The following is a 14,502-nucleotide window of genomic DNA, read 5'->3' as shown; positions in this document are numbered from 1 at the left end:
ACTTTTCTTTTGAAAACCGCAGGTATTTGAGACCAACATGATATTACTCTGAAAATTCAGCAAATTTTGTATTTGATTTTAAGTGTATAAACATCCAGCTCATTCATAACGCAAGTTAAACTTTTGGAAAAAAATTGTATTGCAAAGTAATCGAAATGAAACAAATTAATAATAATAATAATACCATAAATCCGCCAAATATGTAAGCTATATAAATTAGCTATATAATAATATAAATAAGCTGTATGAATATAAATTTAGGAATGATAATAATTAATAAAAAAAAAAAACGTTTGTGAATTATAGTGATCTAAAAAAATTAAACATCGTTACGTTTATATTGTGGCGGTAGTATAGCAATGAGCCCTACGAAACCCAATTTTTAATGTGTATATTAAATTTTGCTAATGTGATTAATAGTGCGATTCTCTAAATAGTTAAAAACAAAATTATTGAAATAAACAAGAATTTAAATGTCAGTTTTGAAAGTCACTTTCAGAAACACAACTGTCAAAATATTTCTCTTCATTCGACTTTTGAGTAAAGTAAACAGACAACATTCGGTGGAATTTGGTACCAATTGTTACCAGATATCGAATAATGCTTCCAATTCGAAGTCGTCTTTCAAAGTGTTCATGTACTTGGGATCTACCTGGGATCCGGATTGAGTAATCTGTGAGAGTTTTTAAACTGTAGCCGACAAATTTGCTATTGCAATTACTTGCAATGCTTCATTATCCTTTTCGAATATAAAACTTCCAAATTATTACCCACAAAATTAATTTTATTTTATCAGAACAATTACAGCAGTTGACTTGGATGAACAGGACGGTTTGCAACAGATCCACAGCCAAATCAATTCCAATTCATGTATTGGACTTGCCAATGAACTTATTAAAAGGGTAAGTTTTTGTACCAAGTACTTGGAATACCATAGCATGGTATAAGAATATAAGTTAAATTGTAAATACATAAAAAGTTTTTTTGACTGGCTTGAAGGTGAGAACGCATAGGAGGCTTTTTTGACTGATCTATGTCATTGGCTGGTATCTTCGTATTTGGCCTGTCCTGTCCGTCATCTATGATTTTTGACTGGCTTACGTCATGGTCTGCCTTCTTCGGAAAAGAACAAAGGAACGTAGGACCAATATCGAACTAAGTGAACCTAAAAATCATTTGTTCCACTACGAAGAAGCCAGCCGATGACTTAAGGTGAGAATATATAAAACGCTTCTCTGACTGGCTTAAGTCATCGGGTGGCTTCTTCGTAGAAAAACAAAGGAGTCTAAAGCTGGGAATACATAAAGCGCTTATTTGACTGGCTTAAGTCATCGGCTGGCTTCTTCGTAGAGGAACAAAGGAGTTTTAGGTTGACTTAGTTCGATTTTGACCCTAGGCTCCTTTGTTCATTTCCGAAGAAGCCAGCCGATGACTTAAGCCAGCCAAATAAGCGCTTTATGTATTCCCAGCTTAAGCGCTTTATGTATTCCCAGCTTTAGGTTGGCTTAGTTCGTTTTTAGCCCTACATTCCTTTGATCTTTTCCAAAGAAGCCAGCCGATGACTTAAACCAATTGGATTTCGGCCATAGGCTCCTTTGCTCTTTTCCGAAGAAGCCAGCCGATGACTAAAGTTTCATTCAGATAATTATTTTTCCCTTGTTTTTTTTTTTTTGATTTCATTTTTGTTGGTCATTAAATTTACACTTTACAACAAATCGTCAGGCACCTGCTTTTATATAACATGACCATGAAAACATTTATTTTTACAGCTAGAAAGCAGTGAACATTTATCAACACTGTTCACATTGCTTCAACTGCTCCAGACTCAAGCTGGAGGAAATTCAATATGGAAGGAAGTCGAAAGATTTATCCAAACAGTGGTAAATCGGCAAATCCATAATGATCTGAATCAGGATTTGAATTTAGAAACGAAGAATAAAAAAAGCATACAGTCGATATCAATGCACACATCGTTGTCCACGGAATCGTTGATAATTGAAGAGAGTCACGGAACAAAACCTGTCATTCCTCACATATCACCAGCACCACCACCGCCTCCACCATCCCCAAATAGCAACAATCCTTCGCCGCGTCCTGACAGTACTTCTTCTGAAATTGAGGAATTGCTACCGCAACAGAGTCCACCGAATCCGAACTTAAAAATGAAGTCATTATATTGGGATATAGTAGCGCCTCAAACGGTGCTGGGCCAGAAAAACATCTGGACTACCATGGCCAATAAACACAAGAAATCTTTTCGACTTCCAATTGAATGGCATAAAGCAGAATCATTATTCTCTGTTCCATTACCAATGACAACAAATACTCTGGATAGATCAACAATCAAACCGCATTCAACAAAATTGAAATTACTAAATGATCAGCATAGTTTTCTCGTTGAAATATTCCTCGAACAATTTAAGGGGTAAGTACTTTGGTTACGTCGAAAAAGTGAAAAAAATGAAAAAAGTGAAAATTACAATGATAATTATTGAATAATTTTCAACATTGACAATATAATTACGCAACTTCGTGCGTAATTTCTAAATGTATTTAATAGCAATTGTATTAATTGTTGAGGAAAATTATTTTGTTGAAATATAATTTGCCACATGTTATATTATTACTAGCTGGCCCAGACCGCGTTGCCGGTCTGTAGTTTAACGCATAGTTTTTAAAGCATAATAATCCACACATCTGGCTCACATAAGTGGCACAAGTTTTAGTATAGATGATGACTCGACTAAAGAGCAATAAATATGCATTTCAAAAATGTCAATCTGGGTTCACGTACCGGGCGATTTATAGTGTTTCAAAAAACCTGATCCTATTTTCCAGCCAGAGGTTTTAATTTGAGAGTTGGAAACCCAAATAATATAGCATATTTATTAAACAGTATAGGGTAAGTGTGCCTAAGTTCGGCATGTCTCAGTAGTCGGCACTTTTTATTTTTAAGCCCAAATAAATGAAACTATTATAACTAAATATATTTTGTTTACTTCAAATATATTGTCAGCTATCTTTGTGTACAATTTCGCTAAGAAAAGATGATTTATTCTAATAAAAATTAAATTTTTGTCTGTGAAGGTCCTCAACAATCCATATTGTTAAGAAAAGTACAATCAGTTTAACTAAACAAAAATATTATATTTTAATGAATTAATTTATTATTATTATTAATTATTCTTACAAAAAAATTGGTACGCCGACGGTTGGAACATGCCATACCGACAATTAGCAAATGGTGCCGACTACTGGCAAAAAAGCATTGTTTTAATAAAACTACAAATTTATGAAATTTAATAAGAATGTTATTAAAACTTTATTTATTATTGCAAGAACAAAATTTCGAATCTGAATAAATTAACTTTGTAATAATTGAAAAGTTCCACTCAGAATGGTCAGCGATTAAAAACGCGAAAATCCTAAAAGTGCCGACTACTGGTACACTTTCCCCACATCAACTGTTTATAATAGTCCCATGGTTGGTTGATGGTTCTATCGATTCGAAAATATAACCGAAACCCTCGAAATAGGTAAAACCAGGAGGAATGTTTATTCTTCCGGTAGGCAGGTTAAGTTCGTAAATGGGGCATGTAGGTCCACGTCTTCACATAGCCCCCATGTAACGGTACCTCCATATATTCGGTATTTTTATGATTTTAGCGACATTATTAACCGGAATTGTTTAAAATTTGGTATTTGAAGTTCGTAATGGATACTACAGCCTAAGACATAAAATTGTCTGTGCAGGTCCACGTCTTCATATAGCCTCCATATAACGGTACATCCAAATATTCAGTACTTTGTTGATTCTAGCATAACTATTTACCGGAATTGTTCGAAATTATGTATTTAGAGTTCGTAATAGGAACTACAGTCTGTGACAGACAATTGTCTATGCAGGCCCAGTTCTTCGTATTGACCCCATATACCAGTACCTCCATATATTCGGTATTTTGACGAGTTTAGGTACCACCGAAATAGTTTGAGATGTTGTATTTTAAGTTCGTAGTGGATGTTACAGCCTATGACAGAAAATTGTCTATGCTGGTTCAGGTCTTCGCACAGCTCCGATATAACGGTACCTCCCTATATACGATATTTTGATGATTTTAGCTACATCATTCAACGTATTTCAAGCTTCGAATTCGAATATGGTAATGACTTATGACAAACAATGCCTATGTAGGTCCATGTCGTACAGACACCAATATAACGGCTATATTTGGTATTTTTAAAATTTTAACAGAATTTTTTAATGATTTTATTTCCAAATTCGTTCCAAATGGTGGAGGGTTTGAATACCCGACCTGGCCGAACTTACTTCTTTTTAACTTGTTGGAATTTCAATGGCTTTATCCCGAGCTCATTTTTCAATATTTGCCGAATGGAATATTGCAATATGTTCTGCTCACTAGCCAGTTTTCGGCCACTGCGACGCGGGCTTCGATCAAATCGCTTCTTTACTTTTCGAACCATTTCTGATAAAATTGCTGTTTTCTTCCGTCCACTTCCTTGACGTCGGACTACGTTACCAGTATCACAGTATCGGTAACAAGGGATGGTACGAGACACAAAAGATTTATTCACATTTAAATGCTGGAGTGCTCTAACGATAGCCACTTGTGGGTTTTCCAGCCAAAATAGAAAGAAATCGCACTATTACGCTTGAATTCAATCACGAATAACTTTTTCTCACCAAAAAGCTTTTGTACGCTTGTAAACAATATAATGAGCTGTCACTGGAATAATTTAAACAGCTGTCGGACGAATGGCTTAGAAACGACAGCAGTCTGAAGTTAGTTGCAGTTTTTTCATCTCACCCTGTATACTTTGTTGTGTCTAAAATGATTATATCGATGAGTTACAAATGGAATGAAGAACTTAATATACCCCCCATACTATGTATGCAGAGGGTATAAAAAACAACACTATTGTCAGCCAAAAGTGGTGTTTTGAGCCGAAGTCACGATTTAAGCTTTGATCCCTTTTAGCCTTAATAGTATTATTTATCTTATATTATTCTTATTCCAGCTTGAAAACAGATGATGAAATTATAGAACTTGTTCGTAGCTGCAGGCACCAAATCATGGGTGTGGAGAAAATCAAACGTCTATTAAGACTTTTGTCCGAAATGGATGAGCTGAATATACTTAGAACGTTCACTGGCAACCGAAATCACTTAGTTCGAGCGGAAATCTTCTTGATTAAACTAATCGAAATTCCTGAGTGAGTGCAACAAATTTTTACCTAGGGTCTAGGGTCTAATTAGTGCTTGTATAATTTTGTAAACTAAAAGTTTATTAAAATAATTTAAAATAATTTTATCAATTTCAGTTATAAACTTCGCCTAGAATGCATGGCATTTAAGGAAGATTTCAACGAAAATTTTACACAATTGCAAGATTCAATGAAAATTGTGATACAAGCGGGCAATGGTAAGATAATCTGGACACCGATTAAAATATCTGCTTTTGCGTACGTTTATCTACAAAATCTCTAACCTGGCGATTGCTCGCAATAAATTTGTCTACATAAAACGAAATAAATGTAATGTGTCTGATCAGTTATCTGGGTTAACCCTGGCAGAGAATTTGTATTTAAACGTGTTTCTAGAACCCTGTACCCTGAACCCTATACCTCCCCCACAAAGGGTCAACATTTTTATAATTATAACTCTTATAAAACGTGATGAAATACTCCGATTGGCTTCTATCTACACAAATCACTATATTTTTTATAAAACCAAGGTCAGGTGTGAAGATGAAATATATCGGTCTACTCCTTTTAGTACTTCCCCCACAAAGGGTCAAAATTTTGAATATTCATGAATTTCATAAAATGCAAAATTATTATTCGAATCCATTCAGACTTCACATCTCAATATTTTTCATCAACACAAGATCTGTTATAAAGATAGTTGAGATCGGACCATTCCTTCCGGTACCTCCCCCACAAAAGGGTCAAAATTTTTAATAACCAAAACGATTAAAAATCCAAATTGAGCATCCGGTTCTTTTCATATTTCACACATCCCATTATTTCTACAAACACAAGATCTACTGTGAAGATGGGATATATCGGTCCACTCTTTCTGGTACCTCCCCCACAAATGGTCAAAATTTTGAATACCCATGAAGCTCATATATTTCAAAACTAACATCCGAGTCCATTCAGATTTGACCCATCTGAATATTTCTATCAGCACAGGATCTTTTACAAAGGAGGTAGGATCGGATCATTCCTTCTGGTATCTCCCCCATAAAGGATCAAAGTTTTGAATATCGAAAACGATTATAAAATCCGTAATAAGCATCCGGTTCTCTACAAATTTCACAGATGCCATTATTCTTACTAACACAAGATCTGCTGTGAAAATGGGATTTGTCAGCGCACTCTTTCTGGTACCTCCTCCACAAAGGGTCAAAATTTTGAATAGTTACAGCTCTTATAAAATGTGATGTATGAGTCCGATTGTCTTCAAATTACATACATCACAATATTATTATTAACCCAAGGTCGGGTATGAAGATGGATTATACCGGTCCACCCCTTCTGGAACCTCCCCCACAAAGGCTCAACGTTTTGAATAACCAAAAGGATTATAAAATCCGAAATAAGCATCCGGTTCTCTTCATATTTCACACATCCCATTTTTCTACCAACACAAGATCTGCTGTGAAGACGGGATATATCGGATCCCAAAAAGGGTCAACATTTTGAATATCCATTAAGCTTATAAAACGCTAAATTAACATCCGATTTCATTCCAGACTTGGTGCATCTCAATATTTCCATCAACACAAGATCTGTTATCAAGATGGTAGAAATCGGACCATTTCTTCTGGCAGCTGCCACACATAGGTTTTGAAAAACAAAACGCTCAAAGAAAGCCAAATAAGCATCCAACTCTGTTCAAATTTCACACATTCAAACATTTTTGCTAACACAAGATCTGTTGTGAAGATGATATATATCTGCGAACCACTTCTGGTACCTCACACACAAAGCGTCACAATTTTCAATACTTTTATCACAATTTTCAATACTTTTAATCATAACTTGCGAAACAAGTCGGCGATTCTTTACAACTTGCTAAATATTTCTCTCAACTAAAAACCTGGGATGAATACGGAATTGATCGGAATTTTTGATAAAATTCCATAAAATTGTATATAAATGTTCGATTTTCTTGTAATTTTCCCCTACCTGTATTTTTATTTGTATCAGATGAACTGTGAAAATGGAATACTTCGGTCGTCTATATTTGGTACCTCACACACAGTTATATCATATTTATGTAGGTCCGATACGGAAAGGACAACTTTGGTCCATTCCTTCGGAACCTACTCCATAGAGGGTGAACAATTTGAATAATCGTAGCAGAAGTTAAAATATATTTTAATAATCAAACATTGGCTGACGGTAGACATCTGTTGGCACAATCGACTGATACTTCTTAACTTGTTATTTTCTTTTTAATTCTAGAACTTCTAAATAACAAGGGTTTGCATGAAATCTTGTACACAATAGTGTTGGTGGGAAACTTTTTAAATTCGGGAAAATTTGGTGGAAATGCCATTGGTATTAAGTTGTCGTCTTTGCCGAAACTAAGTCAAACACGAGCTAATACCGTCCACATGAATTTCTTACATTTTATGGTTGATCAAATAAAGAGAACGCAGCCACATCTATTACAGGCATTGAACGAATTTCGAAATTTGCATGAAACTGATAAGTAAGTTTCGTGGAAGATTGAAGAACCCAAATATATAAGTTATCGGCCGATATTTTTGTCTTTTTTATGTTATTTACACCCTTTCTTTGCAGAATAAATCTAGAACAAATACCCGTCGATATTAAAAAATTTGATAGTCTTTTGCAAAGTCTAAAATCACAACTTGAATTACCAAACATCATGTTGGACATGAATGAGCAGATGTTAAAATCATTAGAAAATGATGAAGCTCAAATCCAAAATTTGAAAGAGACTTTAAAAGACGTAGAAGATATACGTATCAAGGTAGCTACTTTCTTTTGTGAACCCTCGTCCACATTCAAATTGAAGGACTGTTTTAAAATTTTTGAAAAATTTCTATGGGATTTGAAACGTGCCGAAACGGAACTCGAAATCATTGAAACCAAATCCATAAGTAAGCAGAAGCAATCGTATGGAACAATAGCAACCCCATCGAGAGGTAAGAAAATTGCATGTCAATGCGAAAGTGAACATTGCATTGGGATATGAAGGTGCATTCAAAAATTACAAAGATATTCCAGGGTGAGATAAAAAAAATTTAGAATAAGTTTAGATTTGTTCGATTTGTTCGCCTTGGGCATGAATTATGGCCTTCGAAAGGCCAATGAAACCACACGCTGCCCCAATCTTTCTCTGCGGTATTTTGGCCCATTCCCGGCGAAGCGCTTGTTTAAGGTGATCGACACTTTGGTATTTTTTAGTGCCAACCTTGCTTTCCAAAATACTCCAGACACAATAGTCCAACGAATTGGTATCCGTTGTGCGCTGGAAATGAAGCGAGGAACCTCATTTTGTAACCATTCTTGGTGGCACGTGCTGAGTGCGATGGTTCTGAGTCCTGTTGGAATGTTTAAGGTCTGAGGCCAAAATGTTTGCGTGACCAAGGCTTTAATACATCCTCCAGAATATTTCGCGTTAATATTCGGCACTTATTCTGATGCCACGGTCGATTAATACGAGCGGAGAGCGACCATCGGCTGTAATGGCGGCCCACACCATCACCATGGCCGGTGCTTGAGTTCTGGTGGCCAACCGAAGGTGCACATTTTCTTCTGACCTCTTTGGCAAGTAAACACGATAATTTTGTTTGTTTACAAACTGCTGGACAACGAATGTTTTCTCATCGGAGAAAACAAAATTCGACAGTTCACCATTTTCGGCCAAGCGAAGCAACTCTTTAGCTCTTTTGAGTCTATTTTCTTTTTGTTGTGTTGTTATTGAACTTTTTGGAATTTCAATGGCTTTACCGCGAACTCATTTTTCAATATTTTGCCGAATGGAATACTGCGACGCGGGTTTCGATCAAGTCGCTTCTTTGCTTTTCGAACCATTTCTGATTATGTTGCTGTTTTCTTCCGTCCACTTCCTTGACGTCAGACGTAACGAGCGATGGTACGAGACACACAAGACTTATTTACATTCAAATGTTGGAGTGCTCTAACGATAGCCACTTGTGGTTTCGCAGCCAAATATAAAGACATCACACTATCACGCTTGAATTCCATCACGAATAACTTTTTTTGTGGAAAATTGTCACCAAAATGCTTTTGTGCGCTTGTAAACAATATAATGAGCTGTCACTGGAATAATTTTAACAGCTGTCTCACCTTGTATATCTTCGTCCGATTTTGTGCCCCAAACGTGTAATATCAGCCCAAATTTTGCACATACGACCAAATTAACCTGGGAATAAGTATGTCAGATTTGATCGAAATCGGTTCAGATATATCTATAGCTCCTATATAATTGTTCATCCGATTTGTTATCTTTGTCCTCTGCAGCCTTAACCATATCAAATATAGTTCAAAATACCTATGCTAAATTTTATCGAGATTGGTTCAGAATTGGATATAGCTCCCATATAAATCTTCGTCCGATTAGCTTTTATTAGCCCAAATCGGATGGAATTTGGCACTTACGACCAAATTGAGTCTAGAAACAACTATGTAAAATTTGTTGAAAATTGGTTCAGTTGTAGCTATAGCTTTCATATATAATGTTCATCCGATTTGTTATATTTGTTTTCCACAGCCGTAATATGCACTATATATATATATCAAATACAGCTCAGAAATACCTATGCTAAATTTTATCGAGATCGAGTCAGATATGGACATATATATTTTTTCCGATTTCTAGTTAATTGTGCACCAAATGGTTAATACAAGTCCGAATTGAAAAGGCACGAATGCCTCGGCAAATTTAGTAGACCGATTCAGAGGAGGATAATCCTTTAATATATTAGTTTCTTTGGACTTTAGGTTATAACTATAATCATAAATGGTATGATGTAGTTCTAAAAAATTCTCCATAAAAACATGTATTTATCATGCGAAGCTCTACTTAATGTGAAAAGTTGTGTAGGGTATCATAAAGTCGATTTTAAGACTTTCTATGCTGGTTTTTATTTTATTACATATTACATATGTTAAACTCAATCAAAGATTGATCAGCATTTTTTCCCATTATTCCATACAACAGTTCTTTTCACAAACAAAACGACATATAATAAAAATTATTATAATATTTTCAGGAAAATCAAATATTAATTTGCACAATCGCTTTGAAACTGTAAAAGTTGCAAGAAGCAAAGGTTTCATAAGAGAGGCAATAGAATCTGAACAAAGTAACAGGGTGATATTGAAAACTAGTACAGCTGAAAAGATAAGTGAGTATTAACACCAACTTCGAATTTTATTTTTATTTTATTTCGATAAATAAAAAAATCTTTTTAGGTTCTTTGCAAAAGTCGAAAAAAGAATCGGCAGTTGATAAATTCAAGTCAAACAAGGAAACATTGCAGAAAAGTGTTTCAAGTAAAATTCGACATTATTCGGATATTTCACAGCAGCATAACTCAGGTAGTGTGACAAATTTGCCCAGCGTAGCTAAGGATAAATCAGCTATATCAAAATGCGAAGAAATCGGTGTCCATGTAATGCCAGTAAATGAGGCAAAATTGCAAGAAATTATTCGGAAATTAAAACCAGTACCTAAAAAGAACAGTCTATGGGATATACCACGAGAAAAACTATTACGACACTCAATTCCAAAGGGACCCATTACTAAGGATAAGGACATTTTTGCAGATAGAAAGAAGTTTTTTGAAAATATTGCCAGCAAAACAGATAATGAAAAAACTCAAACGCCTAAATTAACGCTGCAAACAAGAAACAAAATCAATTACAGCTCGCTGAAAGATACATCAAACGAGTCGTCGGTAACCGAGGAAGCAAGTGAGGAAACAAATATGAACCGAAAGCATGCATTTAATTCAACACCTTCCGAAATGCCGAACTCCAAAATAGAGGAAATAAATGAATTGAAAAAGTCTCAGAATGAATCAGATGATATGGCTAAAATGACGAAAATTGAGGGCAAGTCATCTTTTCCAAAACGCATATTTACCTCAATTGTAAAAAAAATTGGCTTTGGGAAATAAATTTCAAAATAACATCAAATTTTTAAACTTAATTACATCAGATATTTTTTTTAATTTTCAGGCATATAACATAGTTTTAAATTTTGATGGTCTTTAATAAGGCCTATATAAGGTCGGACAAGAAGTTATTGACTGCAAATATGGGCTTAACTCCAATTTGGACTTATTAAAATTTCTAAAAAATATATAAAAATACATATCAAAAGAACCTCGGATAGGCGTCGCATAAGAAAACATATAAAAATCAACTTTTTGACAAAACTTTTTTAAAATTAATTAATCAATTAACCCAGGTAGGTTAATTTTTCGTCAATACATTCTTCTGATCCTTGTATATCAGGGTTAAGTCGGGAATAGATTTTTTCGGTTTAAACTGTCAAATTAATTGTACATACCATGGTACAATACGGTGGTAGAACAGTTGTGTAAAACTACAGAAATGCAGGCCTGAGGCTGTTTCTATTTTTCAAAATAATAAATACACACACAAAATCGGCAGAAATCGGATACACTTAAGGTGGGAATACATAAAGCGCTTATCTGGCTGGCTTCTTTGGAAATGAACAAAGGAGCATAGGGCCAAATTCGAACTAAGTCAACCTAAAACTCCTTTGTTGCATAACAAATATTTCATATCCTCCATACATTCACACAAATGTAAACTATACAAATTATTACAAGAGGATTAAAACATTAAACGGTACACAAGGGACTACTTCACATTTTCAAATGAATGAGCAGAAAAGTATGGAAAAAGTCACGCATTTAATAATTGTCTCACAACACTAGTTTTCCACGTGAACTTGAATAGGATGAGACCGATTTGTTTTTCAAAACTAACATTTATTGTTGGTATGTAAACATATTCAATACAATTATTTATAATACACAATAAATACAGTACGTTCGTATTAAAGTTCTGTTTTCTCTTAATTTTTGAAGCTTTTTATGTGTTGCTCAATAATGTTGGATCTGAATGTAAGTAAATATTTTTTAATTAAAATGTCTTGCGGACCGACTACAGTACCCTTCCATGGTAGACGAATACAGGCAGATGCATCAACACTTGTAAACATTGTTAAGTCAAAAATATTAAAAGATTTCTTCAAAAAAAATATTTTTGAATATTTTTGTAGACGCGGCCGTTCAACTGTTGTCATGATATGTGTTTTTCAACAAAATTTAACTCATTGGAATATTTTTTACTTTTTTATTGGAATATTTTTTATAACAAATTTTGAATTCAAAATGCACACGACTTTTTAGAATTAGCAAGAAATCAGATCAGAGCAAAAATCGAACTAATTCAACCTAAAACTTCTTTGTTCCTCTACGAAGAAGCCTCTACTTATTTTTCACAAAACATTTTTAAAAATTTGACATATCAATATTCTCAAGGGTTGATGCATCTATCTGTATTCTTCTACCATGGTAAAATGACGAAGGTAAAATCATTTCAGATAACCATATCTATCTCTGTATTTTCTGTAACTTTTCCTTACTCTTCCTTTTCCTTTTCCTTACTCCGTATAGAAACCAGGTTCAAATCTTTGATTGAGAATACATAAAACGCCTTTTTGACTGGCTTAAGTCATCGGCTGGCTTCTTTGTAGATAAACAAATGAGTTTTAGGTTAACTTAGTTCTATTTTGACCCTAGGCTCCTTTGTTCATTTCCGAAGAAGCCAGCCGATGACTTAAGGGTGGAAATACATAAAGCGCATATCTGGATGGCTTAAGTCATCGGCTGGCTTCTTCGTAGATGAACAAATGAGTTTTAGGTTAACTTAGTTCTATTTTGACCCTAGGCTCCTTTGTTCATTTCCGAAGAAGCCAGCCAGATAAGCGCTTTATGTATTCTCACCTTAAGTGAATAATTCTGAAAATAATGTAAACTTATGATTGCATGAATTTACCTTATTCAATTAAAATTGGCAAATCGCAATTTTACGATTTCTTTTTCTCATTGTATTGCCTAAATATATGATTTTGCTACAGTTATGAAAACAGAGAGAGAGAGAAGATTTCCAGCCTGCGTTGCAGTCTAATTGGCATTAAGTTAATTGTTGTACATCTCTATTTTATATATTCTGAAGTTTATACAACAGTTTTCAACTGTTTATTCTATGGGTTTGATACTTAAAGACTAACTAAATAAACAGATTCGTGCTTAAATTGCATTACATTACCGTGGGTAATTCGATTTATGATGCTTCCAACTTTGTGCTGAGTATTGATTGAGATTTTATTTTATAATGTATATACAGCGCAATCTGAAGATATCACTTGTATTGGAAAATATGTACCTCCATATGCAAATATTGAAATCAAAGACAAATTGTTTTCACCATTACTATGTGAAAACTGCGATCAAAAGCCAGAACACACAGTTCTAATGAACAATGGACATCAGCTTTTAATTAAAATGATGTACCGCGATACTCACAATGTACCAACCCTAGTTGGCGGAATACTAGAGGACAAGGGAACCTATCGCTTTAAAGAAATTTATTTTAGTTGGCTATTTGAAACACCTGAGGAATGGTCATTCAACGAAGTGAATTTTCCAGCTGAACTCCATATTGTATTCTATCACACTAAATATGGAGACTTAGAAAATGCTTTAAATGCCGATGAAGGGATTGCGGTACTATGTATAGGGTTTAGGGTAAAAGTATTGGGCTCTTAATAACAGATATGAAATATACTAACATCACTGCATCTTTAGGTTAGAAGGCACAATACACCCAGCTCATTTCTACGCATTGTCGATACTTCGTTGTCGAGGGTTCTTCAAGCTCCCAGCAATACAATGGTACAAGAAAATGGAAGTGTTTCGGTTTCAGATTTTCTGCCAAAGGATTTAAAATATTTTTACGGCTATACGGGTTCTATGCTTGCCACTGATACCCCTTGGCCTACAACATGTAAAGCGAAAGTTATATGGATTGATGTGGAAGAAAGCCTACAAATACATCCGGATCAAGTAAGTGGTAGTCTACGAATCTCTATTTGTTTAACCTACTTTTTTTACAGGTGTTGGAGTTAAGAAAATTACGTAATTTTCATGGTAAATCCCATTTTCCGCATGCAATAGAGTATTCACGGCCAACGATTCCTGTCTATAGGTCCCTAGATCCTAATGGGAAGGATATTGAATATGATAATGGCCAACAACCAACAGCGAATGTGTGGTCTCTTATTTTTATTTTCTTTTTGTATTTAGCTGTGTAAAACTAATTTCTACGACTAAAGGCGAGAATACATAAAACGCTTTTTTGACTGGTTGTTGATGAGAA

The 14,502-nt window shown here is 34.7% G+C and overlaps 1 protein-coding gene across 1 annotated transcript; it reads left to right on the top strand.

Annotated features, from left to right (window-relative positions):
* Window positions 1–448: 448 nt before the first annotated feature.
* Window positions 449–14,502, top strand: LOC105262565 (FH2 domain-containing protein 1). Its single transcript, XM_020040037.2, has 12 exons — window positions 449–902; window positions 1,770–2,425; window positions 5,038–5,232; window positions 5,341–5,441; window positions 7,492–7,741; window positions 7,834–8,201; window positions 10,296–10,430; window positions 10,498–12,056; window positions 12,147–12,182; window positions 13,471–13,871; window positions 13,932–14,189; window positions 14,240–14,502. Exons 2-8 carry the CDS (start codon window positions 1,962–1,964, stop codon window positions 11,202–11,204), a joined length of 2,220 nt encoding a protein of 739 aa, XP_019895596.1. The 5' UTR covers window positions 449–902; window positions 1,770–1,961; the 3' UTR covers window positions 11,205–12,056; window positions 12,147–12,182; window positions 13,471–13,871; window positions 13,932–14,189; window positions 14,240–14,502.

Source organism: Musca domestica, unplaced genomic scaffold, assembly GCF_030504385.1.
Source record: "Musca domestica strain aabys unplaced genomic scaffold, Musca_domestica.polishedcontigs.V.1.1 66, whole genome shotgun sequence".
Classification (NCBI taxonomy): Eukaryota; Metazoa; Arthropoda; class Insecta; order Diptera; family Muscidae; genus Musca; species Musca domestica.
Note: the sequence above shows the minus strand (reverse complement) of the source record. Positions and strands in the feature narration are given on the sequence as shown.

Coding starts and splice junctions, on each gene's coding strand:
- LOC105262565 (XM_020040037.2), top strand. CDS start 1,962: ATGCACACATCGTTGTCCACGGAATCGTTGATAATTGAAGAGAGTCAC. Junction 5,442..7,491: donor TGTGATACAAGCGGGCAATG/GTAAGATAATCT, acceptor TTTTAATTCTAG/AACTTCTAAATAACAAGGGT. Junction 8,202..10,295: donor AATAGCAACCCCATCGAGAG/GTAAGAAAATTG, acceptor TAATATTTTCAG/GAAAATCAAATATTAATTTG.